Raw genomic sequence first — 19,746 nt, forward strand, 5'->3', positions numbered from 1 at the left:
ATAATTTTGAGTAATTATGACTAAATTGCAAAAATAATAATTTGAGGGACTAAAATGTGAAATAAATGAAATATATGGACTTGCTTGAATACTAGGAACATTTGGTCAAACATGGGTATATTGAAATTTTGCATATTTTGTATTTTGTGCAATAGGGACTAAATTGTAAAAAGTGTAAAATGTTAGGGGTAAATTGGTAATTTTCCTATTTATGTATTTTTGAACTGCAAATATGTTTGAATGAGTTTAATTTGAATATGTTTAGATCAAGAACCAAAGAAATCGAATTTAGATCGGGGGAAAACGAAAGTTGTTGACTAGTCGTCCTGTTCCGTTTTACATTATCCGAGGTAAGTTTATAAGCAAATAGATGTATTTAATTTTAATTAAATACAAATTATATATGCTGAAATGAAATATGTGATTTTATATATACAATAGTCGAATGTGAGTAGGCTTGGCTATTATATTTCCGAATTTGTTTCGACCGAGTTACAACGTCTGAAAGCCCGTATGAACCTTAGGAATAGCTAGGATATATGTCAAGACATAGGATTCCGATATTTGATGTGCGAGTAAAACCATGGCATAGATATGTGATTTCGATATATGTGTGCGAGTAAGACCCTATCTGGGACAGTGGCATCGATATGTGATTACATGTAAAACCACGTCTGGGACGTTGGCATTGTACGATATATGTGTGATAATCCGAGTGTCCTATCCCATTCCGAATGGTTCATCGGGCAAAGATAAGTTGTGATCGAAAATGGTCAGGTATGAATTAGCTTATTGACTACTTGAAATAAGGCAAGTAAATAACTTGATATTTGTTACAAATTGTGTGTGATGCAAATGAAGAATATATATAAATTTGGTAAGTGTATTCGGCCTTGTGAATATTATTGAAATAAATCTTAACTATGTGTATATATGATCATGTGTATTCGGTCACATAACTAGTATATGTATATGGATATATATTTTGATACATGAGTTTATGTATTTGAGTGTATGTGGACTAGGTTTTATAATGACTATTTGGCTTTGGAAGTTGAATAATAATATGTTAAATTGACTATGTGGGCATTCGGCCAAGGTAGAAATTGTGTATGAAAATGTATTATTCATGAAATTTGTAAGTTTGAGACTAAGCATGGTAACGTTAATGTAATTCGGTTTAGCTTAAAATGAGTTGAATATATCATTGGTTTGTTTATTTGCTTATGACTTACTAAGCTATGATAGCTTACCCTGTGTGTTCATGTTTACTCTGTTTTATAGATTTTGGATCAAGTTACGAGCTCGGGGATCGTCAGCAAAGTTCATCACACTATCTACTGATTCGGTATTTAATAAGTTGAACTCGAATTATGGCATGTATAGGCTGGATTACGTTTTGAAATGTTGAATTTTGGATATGTGTAATCTAAGTCATGCGAAAATGGCTAAACTTTTATGTTTGGATTTGGTTAGGTTAAGTATGGTTTGTGTTCATTTTGGTTATAAAGTTGCGTGTTTTGAATGTATAATATTTGTGGTAAGTATTATATGTTTTGAAAACGGTTGATGACTTAGAATGTACATGTGGTTGCCTCGGCTAAGGTTATGCATGGATAGAAGTATATGTGACTTTGAATTATCATATTGACTTATCTAGGTTGTGCCTTTATATTCGGCTAGTGATAGTAAAACATATGCTCATACTTAAGATATCTTGTTTGTGGTTTGGTATTTAAGGCCAAGTTGTTAGTGGAATGATTGATAATTATATATATATGCTATAAATGTATGGTAGTATATTCGGCTATGGTGTATGGTTCATTTAATGAGCATGTGATCGATTGAGGTTATAAGTGATAAACGAATGAAGGATTAATTAACATGTAAAATGTGAGGTTTAGACTTGATATTATATATGCAAATTAGGTATACAATGATATGTTAATTATAATGAAAGTTGGATTGTGGCTATGGTGAAATGTGCATGAATCTGGTATTGAGTTGTCATGTGTCAGTGAATAGTTTAAGTTATTATGGTAAATTATGCTTGAGCTTGGTAAGATATGTTTACACCTCTAATGTGTTGATCGTTTATAAAAATTGTAAACATGATTTGTTAATAAGCTTTATTTGAATATGTTTAAGTGCTTTTATATATATATATATATATATATATTCGAATAGATGTATTAAATTGTATTAGAATATGAGGTATATAAATTTATATTGACTAATGTAATCATGCCGCATAAATGAAGTAAAGGAATTTGTTTTGTTTGACATGAAATTTGCACATACGGAAGTCTTTTAAAATAAAAATATAATAGGTCTAATATTAAATTAATAAAGTTGTTGGTTTGTTATATGTTCTGTATATATATATAGTTTGTTTTAACATATGTTGGATCATGTTTTAATTATGTCGTGTTATGAATGATCTGATTTTAAGTTTGATATTAGATTAAGTTACTATAATAATGTCATTAAAATTTCAAGTAGTAAAATGTAATGCATAATTGTATGAACTGTGACATGATCGATAATGCCTCATAACTCTACTCCGATGACAAATACGGGGTAGGAGTGTTACATGATTTTTGTAGGACTTTTAGAATCATAGCATCAATTAGACCAACTTGGAAGCTCACACACTATCATTTATATCTTGGTAGTCATTTTGTGTTTTTTTTGAAGTTGATTAAAAGTGGCATGTAATAAGAAGAGTCTAGTGGCACTATAATATTTTATGGTGGAAATAGATGTTATAAATGGTCATTTTGATGTTTGTATGATAGGCTTGATATTTTGTGTTTATGCAAGTAAATATGATAAGTAATGCATATTTATATAATATTTGAAGTAGTTGAGATTTTGATTGTGTTGCTGTTTGGTTGTTTGATCATTTACATGTGGTACCAATGATGGTGCATTGGTTAGTTGTTGGAATAGGTTGTGAATGTGTGATTTTACAATAATGTTTGATACAATGATGGTGCTTGTGAATGGCATATTGGTTAGATGAATTAGGATGTTGAAATGGCATGTTTAATTGTGGTTGAGTGATGTTTAAACCCCTTGAATTTATGCCCAAATGATTTGAATGGTTAGGTATGAAATGGTCTTGAAATGACTTAATTTTAGGTAAGTTTTTGGGTTCACACGGCCGTGTGACACACACAGACTGGCGATACGGCGATGTGTCATTTGAAATTTCTTAGAATTCCAAGTCAGTGAGTTATACGGCCTAGCACACGACTTGGCATCCGATCGTGTGTGGCAACTTAGAGAGTTACACGGACCCTACTCAATGAGTTACACAGGTAAGGACACGAGCTGGGACACGGTCGTGTGTCCCTTAGTTTGAATGTTACATGGCCTGGGTAATGCCACACGGCCGTATGACCCCTGTTTTCACATTTTTTGTAACACCCCTTACCCGTATCCAAGGCTGGAACAGAGTACCAGGCATTACCAGACTTAACAATACACATAGACGAAAATCGGGCCATAAAATTTCATTTAATTCAAAACTTTTCGAACACATGCAAAACAAACAAAGCTAACTATATCATCACATCAAAACATAGGACATGGCACGATTAATTAAACTTATAAACCATAATGGATAAGGACCACATCTCATGATCATATATGATAACTCAATGCAGACTGATACGTATGGTCAAAACCATAATAAAAATACATATCACAAACCAACTTCCTATACATGCCACTCACTTGATATTTCTAATATTTGAATTAATTCTCTCAAAATGATAGTTTGATAGTGTGATTTTGCCTCCGACGATCTCCAACCCCGAGTCGACCTGCCAATACTAAAGAAATGGAGAGGATGGGTAAGCTTTATGCTTAGTAAGTTCATATGAAAATAATAAGCAATTACTACCACGCTTTTCAAGATAAAACACTATAATTGTACAATTACACATGTTCAGGTTAAGCTGTGTTATCGAGTTACAGTTACTAAATCATTTATATCTGAAGCTAAAAAACTCCAAATTTAGTTTCGTTAATTTTCCTTGAAACTAGATTCATATATCTTTCTCCCATAAAATTTCCAGAATTTTTGGTTTAGCCAATTAGTACAGTTTATTCATTAAAGTTTCCCCTATTTCAGGGTATGACTACTCTGACCCCTATGAACTACGAACCAAATTTCTCCCTGTACAGAATTTCAACGACCGTTCCGTTTGTTTCCTTAAAAATAGACTCAATAAGGAATCCATGCATGTAAGGTATGACTCTTAATAATTTTTTTACAATTTATGGTGAATTTCTAAATTCAGAACAGGGGATCTCGAATTTATTCTAATACTGTCCCACAAAAATTATAATATCACATAATATATAACTCTTTTGCTCCCCCTGTCTCTTTTATATGAAAATAGACTCATTAATATTTAATTCCATAATTTTTTTAAAATTTAATTCAACTTACACAATTTTTGGTAAATTTTTAAAGTCATGCACTGCTGCTGTTTAACACTGTTTTACTACTAAAGTTCACTTTTACACAATTCACTTAATCCATTCCATTTTACCAAGGTTCGCTCAAATATCGAGCATATTGCTCATAAATTCAAATAAACATATACTTGCACTTATTCATCGCATAATCACTTTCACATGTATTTTCATTTAATCAATTTCCCGTTGAACTCATTGGAATAATAACAGATACACAATTGCCTGCACATTTTCCCATTCCCACACTTGTAGCCGAAGCTATCTGGTATGCATAGTAGCTTGCACTTAGTACTACACATACGACCAATAATCTGGTACACGTAGTAGCCTGCACTTAGTACTACACACGTGATCACAGTTTTCAGGTACGCATAGTAGCATGCACTTAGTACTACACATGCGACCAATTATCTGGTACACGTAGTAGCCTGCACTTAATACTACACACGTGACCTCACAATAGTTCATTTGTATCGTTTATATTCCGAAGGTTCAATGGGGAAATTCCTTACTTTTCAACATTTTACTAAATTGTCCGTAATCAATTTAAATTCATAACTTACATCAAATAACCATTTGATAGGTAGCCACATTTCATATGATATCAAAGTATAATAACATAAAAAGAATCTATAGATTATTTATGTACGAACTTACTCGAAGTGTCGATCTTACTATCCATAGTACCAACTGTCCATTCATAGTATAATAAGACACAACTCAAATATCAAATCAGCTTTTAAGAATTTAAATAACATATATCACATATTTCATATATCACTTGTCATGTGTCATCATTTTCTTGCATCTCATGTAACATTCTTTCATGTCATATTTCCACATCATAAACACCATTCCATCAACTTTTCCAACATATTAAATCATACAATATATGCAATAATAGTAAGAAATATAATTCAAATATAACATTCTGTAATGGCCTAAATTCAAGGTTATCGGAACAATGGTTTCATAACCATAGATCCGATTTAAAGAGAAATTTATTTTAATATTTTTGCTTGAAAATTGATACGATAGGAAAATCGTATGAAAATATTAATAGGAAAATTTTATCAATTTAGTGATTAGTTAGAAAAAGAAATTATTGAAGAAATTGGGTAAAATAAGGTATCGGGACCTCTATCTAGTAAAACCGAGTCGAAAATAATTTTATAAATATTTATGAAATGTTATTAATGTGGTATTAAAATTTCGTTAGGAAATTTTAATGTTTGTGTAGTCAATTAAATGAAAATGACTAAATTGTAATAGGTGTAAAAGTTGCTAGAGTGATTAAATAGCTTAAGAGTCTAATGAGAAAGGATTTAAAAGGCAATTAGACTCAAAAGTTATTTGGGCTGGACGGCAAGGGTAAGAAATCAGCAGAAAAATTAATAAATTAAGGGTAAAATTGGAATATTGCAAAATTAACTAAATAAAACTAGGACTAAATAGGAAATATCTAGATTTCTCTTCATTTCTCTTCAATTCCAGCAGCTAAAAATGCCATAGGAGGGTTCTCTAAGCTGGTATTTCATAATTTTTGCACCAAGTGAGTTAATCCTTGCCTTTTTCTTGTAATTTTTGTGTTTCTAAGACTTTTGCAACTAGGTCCTACTATTAAATTCATTAGTTTTTGATTTCATGGATGAAATTGAAAGTAACCATGGTTGAGTGCTGTAATTTTATGATGAAATAGAATGAAATTAAAGCTTTAATTTGTTTATAATATGATTTTATTAGGCAATTTCAATGGAAATTGATTTTTTAGGACCTAATTGTGAAAATGTTTGGAATTAAAGTCTATTGCTGAAATTCTGATTCCTAAAGGTTGTAAACTAGTTTAAGGTGATAGAATAAAATGTTAATTGAGAAAAATCAGCTCAATTGAGAGGCTAATTGAGTAGGGACGAAATTATCATTTATTAAAAGCTTAGGGGAAAAATGGTAATAAACAGCTTGCACTAAAACAGTTTGGTAGACTAACTTTGAAAAATCACCAAAAATTGTAGGAATCGAATTAGAAGATTAACAAAATATGTAATTAAATCTTATTGTGTCTAGTTTCTCATAGAAGAAATATTGTAAGCAATGGATTTGTAAATTTTGAGATATAATGTATTTTGTGAGACAAGGTCAGAATGAATTCGGGTTCCCCTGTTCTGACTTTGAAAAATTATAAAAAATTGAATAAAAATAATTAGGGACTTAAATTTATATTTCTAGAATTCTGAATGAATCTATTTTAATAGAAACAAACGAGAACATCATTTGAATTCTGTATAAAGAGATAATTTATTTTTAGTGAAGAAGGGTCAGAACTGTTAGACAACAGAACAGGGGTGACTTTGAAGAATAAACTGTACTGATTGGCTAAACCAAAAATTCTGAAAATTTATGGTAAAAATATATATTAGTCTAGTTTCAGGGAAAATTAACAGATCTTAATTTTGAGTTCCGTAGCTCAAGTTATAAATAATTTAATGACTATGACTCAAGTAGACAGCTTTGAATGAACTATAAATAATAGTTGAATTATAGAGAATGTTGCATATGAACATGAAATGTATTAAATTGATAATTAAATTTATTTATTTAGATCCAGAAGATTCAAATACGAAGCTAGATCAAGGAAAGGAAAAAGTTCGGGATTAGTAGATTTTTACTGTTTACAAACAAGTATCAAGGTAAGTTCGTGTAACTTGAATTATATTCTGAAATGCTTGAAATTGTATGTTATTGATGTGAATATGATTTGAGTGTTCATTATATGGAAATTTATGAAACATTGATATATTTGATAAAATGGGAAGAAATCCCGGTTGAATGAAAAGAAAATTCGATGGATCTCTGAAAAGGAATTGACAGTAAAAAGGATCTAGCCCTGACGGGTGATCCTATCCTGATATAGCCCTCCCGAAGAATATGTGTAAAATGGATTTAGCCCGGACGGGTAATCCAAATTAGGGTCAGAATTTAGCCTGGACTGGTAATTCAGATCCAAGCTCATTAGAGTAATTGTCGTTGCAGGGGATTTAGCCTGGACTGGTAATCCCGACAATACTCTATGAGTTTATATTGCAGGGGATTTAGCCTGGACTGGTAATCCCGCTGCAAGGTTGAGGTTCGCGGGAGTGTGCTCTCTGAAATGGATATGTGCGCACATGAATATGAATTGACGGACCCGAAATTGTACAATAAATGTGTACCTCTGAAAATCCATCGAAATTCCGATAAATTCAACGGGATAAATATGGAAAAATAACAAGGAAATGGAAATCATGGTATTGACGAGCTCATCAATCATAGTATATATTATTGGTACATGGAAATTATTGTACTAACTTGAATGTTGAGTTTGTGCATATTAGGGTAATAATGCATTGAATGGATATATGGATGTTTATGGTATTGTATTGAAAATATTAGGTAAGTATAATTCTTGTTACATGAGCTTACTAAGCACAAAGTGCTTACCCCGTTTCCTTTTTCCCTGTTTTGTAGTGTTAAGAGCTCGGAGGTCGGATCTGGTCGGAGACACATCACACTGTCAACATCAGGATTTTGGTATATAAAGAAACTTTATTTTGGAAATCAATAGCATGTATAAGCTAACAAAGTAAATGTTAACGTGAAATGAATGTAAAGTTAGCCATTAGTATGGTTAACAAACCTGGTTATAGATATGTGATGATGTTATCTTATATAAATGCATGAGTCTATCATGAAAATATGTTGAATTGATTTGGTTGATGTGGATTGGTCTCGATTTAATATTACAGGGAAGGTTAGATATTTATAAAAGGGCTATATTGAATATAAAAAAAAAAATTTAATTCGTAAACTCCGGTAATGCCTCGTACCCTATTCCGGCAATGAATACGGGTAGGGGTATTACACATTACATTATTATTATCATACGAACTTACCTCGATCCAGAAACGACAATTTACCATTTTAGTCTATAACCTTGTATTTTCTTGATTTAAGCCCGAATCTCGATTTCCTTCATCTATAATATCACATTTAGCCTAATAATTAGTCACACTATTCATACGGGTCCAAAAATCATATTTTTACAAATTTTCGTTTTGACCCCTAAACTTTTGCATATTTGCACTTTTGCCCCAAGGTTCAGAAATTAAACTTCATCCTATTTTCCCATGTTTTATGACATGCTGATCATTTTTCCCTTCTATGGCAACATCAAATTCTCACTCTAACATGTACTTATGACTATTAGGTATTTTTACCGATTAAGCCCTTTTACTCGTTTTCACTTAAAACTGAGTAGCACAAGTTGTCTAACATAATTTAAAACCTCATATTCTATCATAAAACACCAAAATACACAAATTTTACCTTTGGGTATTTTTCCAATTATGAACCCTAGGTTGAATTATTGCTAGCATAAGCTAAATCAAGTTACCGGGACTCCAAAAACGTAAAAATCATTAAAAACGAGGCTAGAACGGACTTACAATCGAGCTTGGAAGCTTGGAAACCCTAGCCATGGAGTCTCCCTTGGTATACACGTCCATGGTGAAGAAGATGAACAAAATTGGCTTTTAAATTTTGTATTTTAATTCATTTTACCCCTAAATGACCAAAATGTCCTTTTTACTAAACTTTCCAAAAATTCCATCCATGTCCAATTTTTGTCCATAAACTTAGAAATTGGTCAAATTTCTATTTAAGACCTCCTAATTAATATTTCAAAGCAATTTCATACTAGAAACTTCTAGAATGCAAGTTTTGCAACTTATTCAATTTAGTCCCTAACTTCAAATTAAGCACTTTACGCATAGAATTTCTTCACGAAATTTTCACACAATCATGCAATCATATCATAGACCTCAAAATAATCATAAAATAATTATTTCTATCTCGAATTTGTGGTCACGAAACCACTATTCCGATTAGGCCCTAATTCGGGATATTACATTTTTGCCCTTTTTCTTTAAACTTTTGTTTTGTTTCAATTTAGTCCCGAAATGCTTCTAAGCTATTTTTTGGGCCTTGAGGGCTTGGTTTAGGGACAAAATCCATATAAATGAATGGTTTATAATAAATTTAATTTACTTATGTTATAATGTTAAATGATTTTCGTTTGATTGATAATGCTCTATAACCCTAATTCGACGATAGAAACAGGTTAGGGGTGTTACATGAACCAAGTTAAAAAATTAGTTTAACCGATTTTTATAATTTTATAATTTTTTTATAATTTATTTGCTTTGAATCGATTGAACCAGTTGTTCTAGGAACCAATTGGTCAGACTAGTTCAAAATCGGTTCAACTGTCAATTCAATCGATTTTTTAGCTCAGTTCGATACCCTAGTCCATCTTCTAGTCCAACTGGTTCAGTCCAATTTGGATAACATTGAATTTTAAATTTTTTTTATATTTTTAAAATATTTTTTGATTTTTTATTTTAAAGAGATTTTATTTTTCATAATTTTTTTTATTTTAATGAACTATAATTTTTAGTATTTATATTCTTTTTATTGTTCAAAACTTATCATTTGTGTAAATAAAAATAAGATTATATTATTTGGGTGATAAATTATTACTTTAATATTGTTTTGGTAAAAAAAACCCGAGTTCATATATCAAATTGAACAAAAAAGAAGTAGATACTAAATTAGACAAAAAAAATAAAAGAAGAAGAAGTTTATGTACCAAAACAATTAGAAAACAATGTCAAATTCAAGTACCAAATTGGACAAAAAAATACTTAGTTATCAATTTAAGAAAAAAAAATCAAGTTCATGTACCAAATTAATCAAAAATACTTAGGTAATAAGTTAAGAAAATGTGTAAAGTTCAAAAACCATATTAGATTTAAAAGAAAGGTTAGATACCAAATTAGTAAAAATGTCACCTTCTAGTACTCAATGTTATATTAATCATTTTAAAAGTTAAATAATAGTTTTTATAATAAATAATTGGGTAAACTACAAAAATTATCACTAAACTATTGCATTTGTTCTATTTTTATCATTGAATTATTATTTTTTTCGATTTAATCGCTAAATATTTCGTATAAAATATTTTGATCACTCTCTTGTTAGTTATCGTTAGATGAGTGTCACGAAGTTGACTTTTATTGGTATAATAATAAATTTAACCATTCAATGTTTACACATTCTATCAATTTGATCATAAATATAAAATATTTAATAAATTTAACTTTCAATGTTTACATAATGTTATTTTAATTCTAATTCTAAAAAATTCAATAAATCTAAGTTTCAAAATTTATCAATTTAATTTTAATTCTAAAAAATTTATGATGTTCAATAATAATAAAAGCTTTTCCGATTGAGATTTATGTTCTCCATTTACAAAATTCAAATTTTTAAAAAATTTTAAATTTTTCACAAAATTTTTAATAGAGAAGAGACACAAAAAAGACAAAAAAAAAAAGAATTCCACTTTTTCTTCTCTAGCTTTATCAATTCTTTTGTATTAGTACTTTTTTTTTGTGCTATTATTTTGTGTTCTTTTTCTTGGTTATTTAATATGAGTTTTACAAATATGTTAAAAGTATTAATTAAAAATAAAAATATTTTTTAAAATAATACAATTGTGTAAATATCTAATTACAAATATTTAATTATTATATTTAAATATTTAAATATAGTTTATATATTCTAATTAAATTTAATAAATAATTAATATTAATTACTTAGAAATATTTAAAATTAATATTATATATTAAAATATTAACAATAAGTTATAATAAATTATTTTTTATATTTTTACTAAAATATCATAATATTAACTAATTTGAACATTATTTAAATACATATTTATTACTTTATAATATCATGTCTAAAATAGACATTTTACTTTTCAAAAGCACTTTTTGACAGCAATATCAAACACTTAAATTTTTCCAAAACACTTCTCAAAAGTACTTCTCAAAAGTACTTCTCAAAAACACTTTTCCACAGTACTTTTCAAAAGCACTTTTCAAAAGCAATGAAGAACTGTCCTTAGAAAATACCCCAAGATGTGACCACAAGAAAAGATTGGATTTTTTTATTATTATTATAACTTGATCATATACAAGTAATTAGAGTTGAAATTCGACACGATTTGAAAAAATTAATTTTTTTTTTAATTTTAAATTAATTGAATTGAGTTATTTTATTCGAATTTCAAGTTTGAGTCAAATTGAATTTCACAATTCAAATAACTTAAATAATTCGAATAAAAGATTGATAAAAATACTCTTCTAGTCTCTGTGAACTTTGAAAATAAGTAAATTAGTCACTCCCTCGATAAAAATTACAAAAAAAATCAAAATAATTTTTAAAAATTTAAAATAATTTTTAAAATTTAAAATATTTATAAAAATTTCAAATTTTAAAATTTTAAAAAATTCTAAAAATTCTAAAAAATATATAAAAAGGTTAAAATTTTAAAATTTTTCTAAAATAATAATTTTGAGACATAATTAATGATTCAAATTTATTATCTTTTATTATTATTTACTTTGAAATATGTTTAAATATATATGGTTTCAAATTTATGTGTTCTAACATTAAATTAGTTATATTATAACAATATTTTTATTTGACATATTTAATTTTTTTTTAATTTCACTAAATTCGATTCGTAAAAATTTTAAATTGAGTTAGAAAGATAAAATAAGACTTATAAATTTAATTAACTTAAAAATTTTTTACTCGATTCGATCAAATGCTCAATGCTACAAACAATCACAACTCATTGAAATATATATAAAGACCAAAATAAAATGAAAATAATAATTTAGTGAGTTTACCTTAAATAATTAAGTTCTCCTTGTTTTTGGCTTTTCTTCCTTATCTCCAAACGCGTTTGAGACGGAACTTTCACTTTCAGACAGATACAGGTAAGCAAGAAAAATATTACTTATGGAATTATTTTTATTTCAGCAACATTTTTATTTTCTCAGAGGAAAATATTGACAAGGCACTGCCATAAAATCCCACCAAATAATCCTCTTTGATTTACAAGAGAACTTTCTTGTAGTCTAGACAAGGTTCTTCTCTTCTTCTAAGCTTATCTACCATTTCTGACTCTTCTAATTCTGCTTAAAATATACCATCTTTCTTTATAAAAACTTGCAAGTTTAGAGTTTGGGTACTTTTAACATCTGCAAAATTATACTTCTTATTTATTTTTAAGCTTATCTATCATTTCTTTTATCATTTATTGCTGTTAAATTATTGGAATTGTATCTGTTCTCTATTACTTTAGCTTGTACTTTTGCTTAACAATTTAGCTCTGCAATGTTTGTGCAGTAACTTGAGAAGAAATGGAAGACAAGGATTTAATTGCCAAGGATGTCACTCAAGTAAGCCAATGTTCATCATCATCATTCATCATCAATCTAATTACAGTAATTTATTTTTGTTTAATTTTTTAAAGAAAAAAACTATTGCTAAAATTTGTTGGATTTGACATAAACAGTTGATCGGCAAAACGCCACTGGTATATCTGAACAAGGTTGTTGAGGGATGTGTTGCTCCGATTGCTGCGAAGTTGGAGGCAATGGAACCCTGCTCGAGTGTCAAGGATAGGTATTAAACTCATCCACCTCCCCGTTCAAAGTTCAATCGGATAATATGCTGAACAGATTGGATCATTATGGATGCTATCATGCTGTGTTCAGTTATGCGTAGACCTAGAATCTATAATATTTGATGAGATGCAAACTCTTCTTTACTTGCAGGATTGGCTATAGTATGATTGCGGATGCGGAGGAGAAGGGTATCATTAAACCGGGTGAGGTTGGTATTTGGATATTTCTCTCCTACACATTTATGGAGTGGAATTTTCGAGTTAATGTTATGCATTGAGTCCTGTACTCTAATATGCCTTCACAATGTTAGGCCTTATTTCTGGAAAGTGTTTTTAAGGTTGTCTTATCGAAATAGATTATCACAGTGATCTTTCTATACTATTGTTGCTATGCCCTACAGTTAAATTATGCCTTGTTGTCAACTTGAAAGGGCATTTTTTTTGACGTCCTTGGGCCTTTTATGCTATGTTGGACACGGGCACTTCAAGAAAAAGCGAAGAGCTGGCTTCTATTTTTGTTCTGTCTAAATTTATATCCAGTTCTTATGTTATCATTATGTTGTAGTTTTGAGCAATTTAACAAGAAAAGCTTTAACTTAACATAATTTCCTTTCTTCCTATATGTTGAAGAGTGTCCTAATCGAGCCAACCAGTGGTAATACCGGGATAGGATTGGCATTCATGGCAGCTGCTAAGGGTTACAAACTTGTAATTACGATGCCTTCTTCAATGAGTTTAGAAAGGAGAATGGTCCTCCGAGCTTTTGGAGCTGAACTTGTTCTCACAGATCCGGCTCGCGGCATGAAAGGGGCTGTTCAGAAAGCTGAGGAAATTCATGCAAAGACGCCAAATTCTTTCATTCTTCAGCAATTTGAAAACCCTGCCAACCCAAAGGTATCATTTTGAAACATTATCCATGCATATTTTGATTCTCGGAATCTTGGAGGGTGCCATGATCTTATTCTTCTTTCCTGATTTAGATCCATTACAAGACAACCGGACCAGAGATATGGAAAGGCACAGGCGGGAGGGTAGATATACTTGTCTCAGGTATTGGGACTGGAGGTACAGTAACAGGAGCAGGGAAGTATCTCAAAGAGCAGAATCCCAACATTAAGGTTAGATTCTTTAATGCCTAATTAGATGGTGATGGGTGTGCTTTCACATTTGCTTATTTTGCCTTTAACATATCTTTTTATCCAGCTCATTGGTGTGGAACCGGTTGAAAGTGCAGTGCTTTCTGGTGGGAAACCCGGTAAGTTGTAACATAACAATGCTTCTTTTACACATTTTTCTTCGTAATGCATATCTATCTATTTTTCGTGCTTGTGTTATTGTCTACATCTATAACATCTAACTGAGTATATAGGAACTATGTATCGGTGTGAGTGTTGGTTTGCGGACGTGCATTTTCTTTTTTCAAGAATCCATGTATTCACCCATAATAACCGGCATGCTAACATTGTCTTTAGTTCTCTTAGATCTGGCCATCTGAAGCCAAAACTTGTTTTCTTTTGTTCTTCATGTTAACATGACATTTTGTGACGATGTTTACCTATTGATGAACTGCTGCATGTTTGATGTTCAAGGTCCGCATAAGATACAAGGACTCGGTGCCGGATTCATTCCTGGTGTTTTAGATGTCAATTTACTTGATGAAGTTATTCAAGTAAGTCTTGGTTGTGCTTGTTTATTCCAAATGTGGGATTTAAATGCTATTTCTGCAGAAGCCTAAAAAGATTTGCATTTTTCCTATACCACAATTCACTACCTGTTTTCTTACCGTCTAGGATCAATACTTATTCATTACCAGGTTCTTTATTTGACCTTATGCTTTGGGTGTGAGTTTCAAATACAAGTATGTATTATCCCATAAGAGTATGTTTACTTTTGTTTTTAAGTTTTCCCATGTATACAGAAAATCCTTTGTATATTCACATGACACTGTTACTTAAACAAAAATGAAGATTTGAAGTAACATATATTTCTCCTACTTGGATTTATATATATATTTAGATGATTATAGGGAAGGAAATATGGTTGTATTTGACATATATGAGCATGTGCCTATTGTTCATTTGTAGTTTTTCCTCCATGCGCTTATTGTTAGGTTATTTGTTGTAATGATTGTTACCTGCATGACTGCAGATATCAAGTGAAGAAGCTGTCGAAACTGCAAAGCAACTTGCTTTGAAAGAAGGATTATTAGTAAGTTTCTTCACTTTTAAGTGATATGATTTGATAAGGAAATAAATAGTTTTTCTGGTACTTGTTCACTGTTAAACTAGATTCAACTGCACAAGTTTCTGTTGGTGGACTCCTTTTTCATTATTAATAATTGTTTGGAACACATATGACAGGTTGGTATATCATCTGGCGCTGCCGCTGCTGCTGCAGTTAAGATAGCTAAGAGGCCAGAAAATACTGGGAAGCTCATCGTTGTAAGTTTTTTTTTTTTTTTTTGTCTTTTACTCAATCATTGAGGAAATGCACGAGAGATAAATACTGTTATAGAAAAGGCTATGGTGACATTTCTATGTCGCCTACTCCGGCTGCACAATCCTGACATATAACACAAAATCTAATGACTTGACTGTTGCGGAAGCGACGATAATATTAATAACAATATTATCAGAAATATTTAGATAATTATTATGCCAACAATTATACTAAGAAAATTCCCAGTTAAATTGGAGGGGTCACAATGGTCCCGCTTAAAACCCAACAACTAGACAGAACTCACTTAGATATTTATAGCAATAATAACTAAATAAATATAACCAACATAAAGCTATTAAATAAAAGCAAACAAATAAGAAATAAAATACCAGAGTTTTAACGAGGTTCGGCCAATTTAGCTTACGTCCTCGGACACTACCAAATTAATATTTCCTCTAGAAATATTACAAAGGAGAAGATTTTGGGATGATACAACCAAAGGGGGAGGGGTTCTATATATAACAAACCAAACCCCCTCCCTTTCTATCTTTTCCTAATGTGGGATATTGCCAATATTCAACAAATCTCCACCTTGGCGATATTCCACATCTTCGAACATCTTCTCATAACACAAACTTCAATAGTGTCTTCAATTTTGCAACCAATCGCCTTCTTCCCTTTTGGTAGTTGTGCCAGCTTCCACATCTTGTTTTTCTCTAGAGATTGCATTTCCTCTTCCATTGCACCTAACCATCTATTATTCTCTAAACTCTGAATGGCTTCAGTGTAAGTGGATGGAATATTATCAACAACTGGAAGTGCATAAGCTACCATGTCAGTGAAACGAGCTGGTTTCTGAATTTCTCGTCTCTGCCTTCTGACTGCAATTGGCTCTGATTGCTGTTGAGGTTCTTGGGTAGAAACCTCTTCCTCATCTGACTCTGCATCTGCCAATGAAGAATCACTAGTGGTACCTTTTGCTGGAATTACCACACTCTGCTCAAACTCCACCTGCTGCGGAGTACACTCCACCTGCTGCGAAGTACTACTCACTCCTTCTGGATTTACCTTATTCAACATGGCAGATTCATGAAAGGTAACATCCCTACTGATTATCGTCTTCTTTGCCTCTAGACACCACAAACGATATCCCTTAACACCAGCATTGAAGCCCATGAATAGAGCCTTCTTTGCTCTTGGATCTAACTTTGATTCTTTCACATGATAATATGCAATAGAACCAAAAATGCGCAAGGTGTCATAATCAGTAGCAGGTTTTCCATACCATTTCTCCAAAGGAGTCTTGCCATTTATAGCAGATGATGGCAAATGATTGATGAGATGTTGAGCGTACGTCACAGCCTCAGTCCAAAACTTTCTATCTAATCCAGCATTAGATAACATACATCGAACTTTCTCCACAAGCGTTCGATTCATACGCTCTGCCACCCCATTCTGTTGCGGTGTTCCACCTACGGTGAAGTGCCTTACTATGCCACAATCTTGGCATATCTTCAGGAAAGGATCGCTTTTATATTCTTCACCGTTGTCTGATCGGAGAACCTTAATCTTCCTTCCTGTCTGATTTTCAACTTTAGTTTTCCACTTAAGGAAAACTTCAAGCACCTCATCTTTGTTCTTCATAGGAAACACCCAAACTCGTCTGGAAAAATCATCAATAAAGGTGACAAAATAACGTCTTCCTCCAAGTGATGGAGTCTTGGACGGTCCCCATACATCAGAATGCACATAATCCAGAATACCTTTAGTATTGTGAATCCCAGTGCCAAATTTCACCCTTCGTTGTTTTCCCAGAACACAATGCTCGCAAAATTCAAGTTTGCAAGTCTTTGTACCTTTCAATAATCCTTGCTTGGCTAGAGTTTGCAAGGATTTTTCACCAGCATGGCCCAAACGCATATGCCACAGCTGTGTTGCCTCAGCGTCCTTCTTGGTACTCGTAATTGCTGCTGCTGTTGTCCCGACCACTGTACTACCTTGGTAGTAATACAGATTGTTCTTTCTTATGCCTTTCAACATCACCAATGCTCCTGAAGTTGCTTTAAGAACTCCATCTCGTATTGTCACAACTAGGCCTTTAGATTCTAACGACCCCAAAGAGATGAGATTCTTCTTCAACTTTGGGACATATCGTACATCCCGCAAAATTCTAGTAGATCCATCATGACTCCTCAGTTTAATTGAACCTATCCCGGCTATTTTACATGTGTTATCATTACCCATGTAAACAACCCCTTCATCTAGTTTTTGAAATTCAAAAAACCATTCCCGAATGGGACACATATGATAGGAACAACCAGAATCCATGATCCACTCATCTGCATATAATGTTGAAGATGTCATACTAAGAGAAAAGTCTGACTCTGCTTCACTATTGCATTCTGCAACATTTGCATCTTGCGGAGTCTTCCCTTTTTTCTTCAATTTTGGACAATCTTTCTTCCAATGTCCTTTTTCTTTGCAAAAGGAACATTCATCTTTGGCAACAACTCGACCTTTGGACTTTCTTCTCTTCCCCTTAGACTGACTTTTCTGACGATCTCTTGTTACCAATGCTTCCACTGCTGCTTCACTTGAACCTTTCAACTTATCCTTTCGGCGTAGTTCATAGCTATACAATGCAGCAGTTACTTCATTGAAAGTTACTTCCGATTTTCCATGAAGTAGAGTAGTTTCAAGGTACTCAAACTCCTCAGGAAGCGATCCCAACAACATTAACGCCAAGTCTTCGTCTTCAAAAGTCACATCCAAATTCAACAAATCAGCCACCAGCTGATTAAAATTGGTAATGTGCTCGTTCATCGTGGTACCAGGAACATAATTGAAACGAAACAGTCTTTTCTTCATATGCAACTTATTTTGACTGTTCTTCTTCAAGAATTTCTCCTCCAATGCTTTCCACAATTTACTTGCAGAAGTCTCTTTACTGAATGTATACTTCTGCTCTCTGGAAAGACATGATCGAATTGTACCACATGCCAATCGGTTGATGGTCTTCCATTCTTTATCATCAACCCCTTCTGGTTTTTCTTCCTCAATGGCAATATCTAGACCCTGTTGAAAAAGGGCATCTAGAAGCTCACTTTGCCACATGCCGAAATGACCTGTTCCATCAAAAATTTCCACTACAAATCTCGTATTTGCAGTTCCAATCCTCGGCAAAATGTACGAAGTGGAAGTTGTTGATATGGATGGTTTTTCTTCTGTCATTTTTGCCATAGCTTCTACTTAATAGCCACCAAATGCAGAATACCCACAAGCTTTAGGAAATGTTTCTGATGTGTAAGATCAGACTAAGCTGCAAACACAGAGCATACTACAAAACCTTGGCTCTGATACCAATTGTTGCGGAAGCGACGATAATATTAATAACAATATTATCAGAAATATTTAGATAATTATTATGCCAACAATTATACTAAGAAAATTCCCAGTTAAATTGGAGGGGTCACAATGGTCCCGCTTAAAACCCAACAACTAGACAGAACTCACTTAGATATTTATAGCAATAATAACTAAATAAATATAACCAACATAAAGCTATTAAATAAAAGCAAACAAATAAGAAATAAAATACCAGAGTTTTAACGAGGTTCGGCCAATTTAGCTTACGTCCTCGGACACTACCAAATTAATATTTCCTCTAGAAATATTACAAAGGAGAAGATTTTGGGATGATACAACCAAAGGGGGAGGGGTTCTATATATAACAAACCAAACCCCCTCCCTTTCTATCTTTTCCTAATGTGGGATATTGCCAATATTCAACATTGACATGGTACTTTCTTGTTTTCTTGGACCCCAAAACTAGTTCTTAATCTTGTGATATTGATCCCAAACAGGTGGTCTTCCCTAGCTTTGGAGAGCGTTACCTCTCTTCGGTGCTGTTCGAGTCTGTGAAACGGGAAGCGGAAAATATGGTTTTCGAGCCTTGAAATGATCTAAATCTTAGGTTCAAGCATGTGAATGGTAGTGTGTTCTATGGAAAAGATAACTGTCAGGCAGCATGTCAATCTTTCTGATATCATTGATTCTCAAAATTACTAGTCTAGGCTTTGTATTGGATGGAAAAAGGGCAAACGTTATTCGAACAATGTTATTGAAGCCCCCCTTTTGTGAAATCAAAAAGAAAATAAGTCAAAGTTTCAATACGATCCGTTGTCCATTTTTAATGTTTAATCTTTGAGATTAAATAAAATTCGAGTTTCATAAAATTT

At 32.0% G+C, this 19,746-nt stretch overlaps 1 protein-coding gene and 1 long non-coding RNA gene across 5 annotated transcripts; one reads left to right on the forward strand and one right to left on the reverse strand.

The window, feature by feature from the left end:
* Window positions 1-12,281: 12,281 nt before the first annotated feature.
* LOC107893759 (cysteine synthase) lies at window positions 12,282-19,680 on the forward strand. 4 transcript variants are annotated; one of them, XM_041086206.1, is made up of 11 exons: window positions 12,282-12,377; window positions 12,790-12,842; window positions 12,959-13,068; window positions 13,221-13,278; window positions 13,700-13,963; window positions 14,050-14,187; window positions 14,273-14,324; window positions 14,659-14,738; window positions 15,218-15,277; window positions 15,430-15,510; window positions 19,372-19,680. In XM_041086206.1, the coding sequence occupies exons 2-11, from the start codon at window positions 12,804-12,806 to the stop codon at window positions 19,462-19,464; spliced, it is 975 nt and encodes a 324-aa protein (XP_040942140.1). In that variant the 5' UTR covers window positions 12,282-12,377; window positions 12,790-12,803; the 3' UTR covers window positions 19,465-19,680. The 4 variants fall into 4 exon arrangements, with proteins under 4 accessions (XP_040942140.1, XP_040942139.1, XP_040942142.1 ...); XM_041086205.1 differs by having other exon boundaries at window positions 12,342-12,527; XM_041086207.1 differs by lacking the exon at window positions 12,282-12,377 and adding an exon at window positions 12,484-12,628.
* On the reverse strand, window positions 15,516-19,439 carry LOC121212762 (uncharacterized). Its single transcript, XR_005908129.1, has 2 exons — window positions 19,299-19,439; window positions 15,516-15,657 (listed from the first exon to the last, which is right to left on the reverse strand). It is a non-coding gene; the product is annotated as an uncharacterized lncRNA (long non-coding RNA).
* Window positions 19,681-19,746: the final 66 nt, after the last annotated feature.

The sequence above is a fragment of the Gossypium hirsutum genome, chromosome A13 (assembly GCF_007990345.1).
Source record: "Gossypium hirsutum isolate 1008001.06 chromosome A13, Gossypium_hirsutum_v2.1, whole genome shotgun sequence".
Lineage (NCBI taxonomy): Eukaryota > Viridiplantae > Streptophyta > Magnoliopsida > Malvales > Malvaceae > Gossypium > Gossypium hirsutum.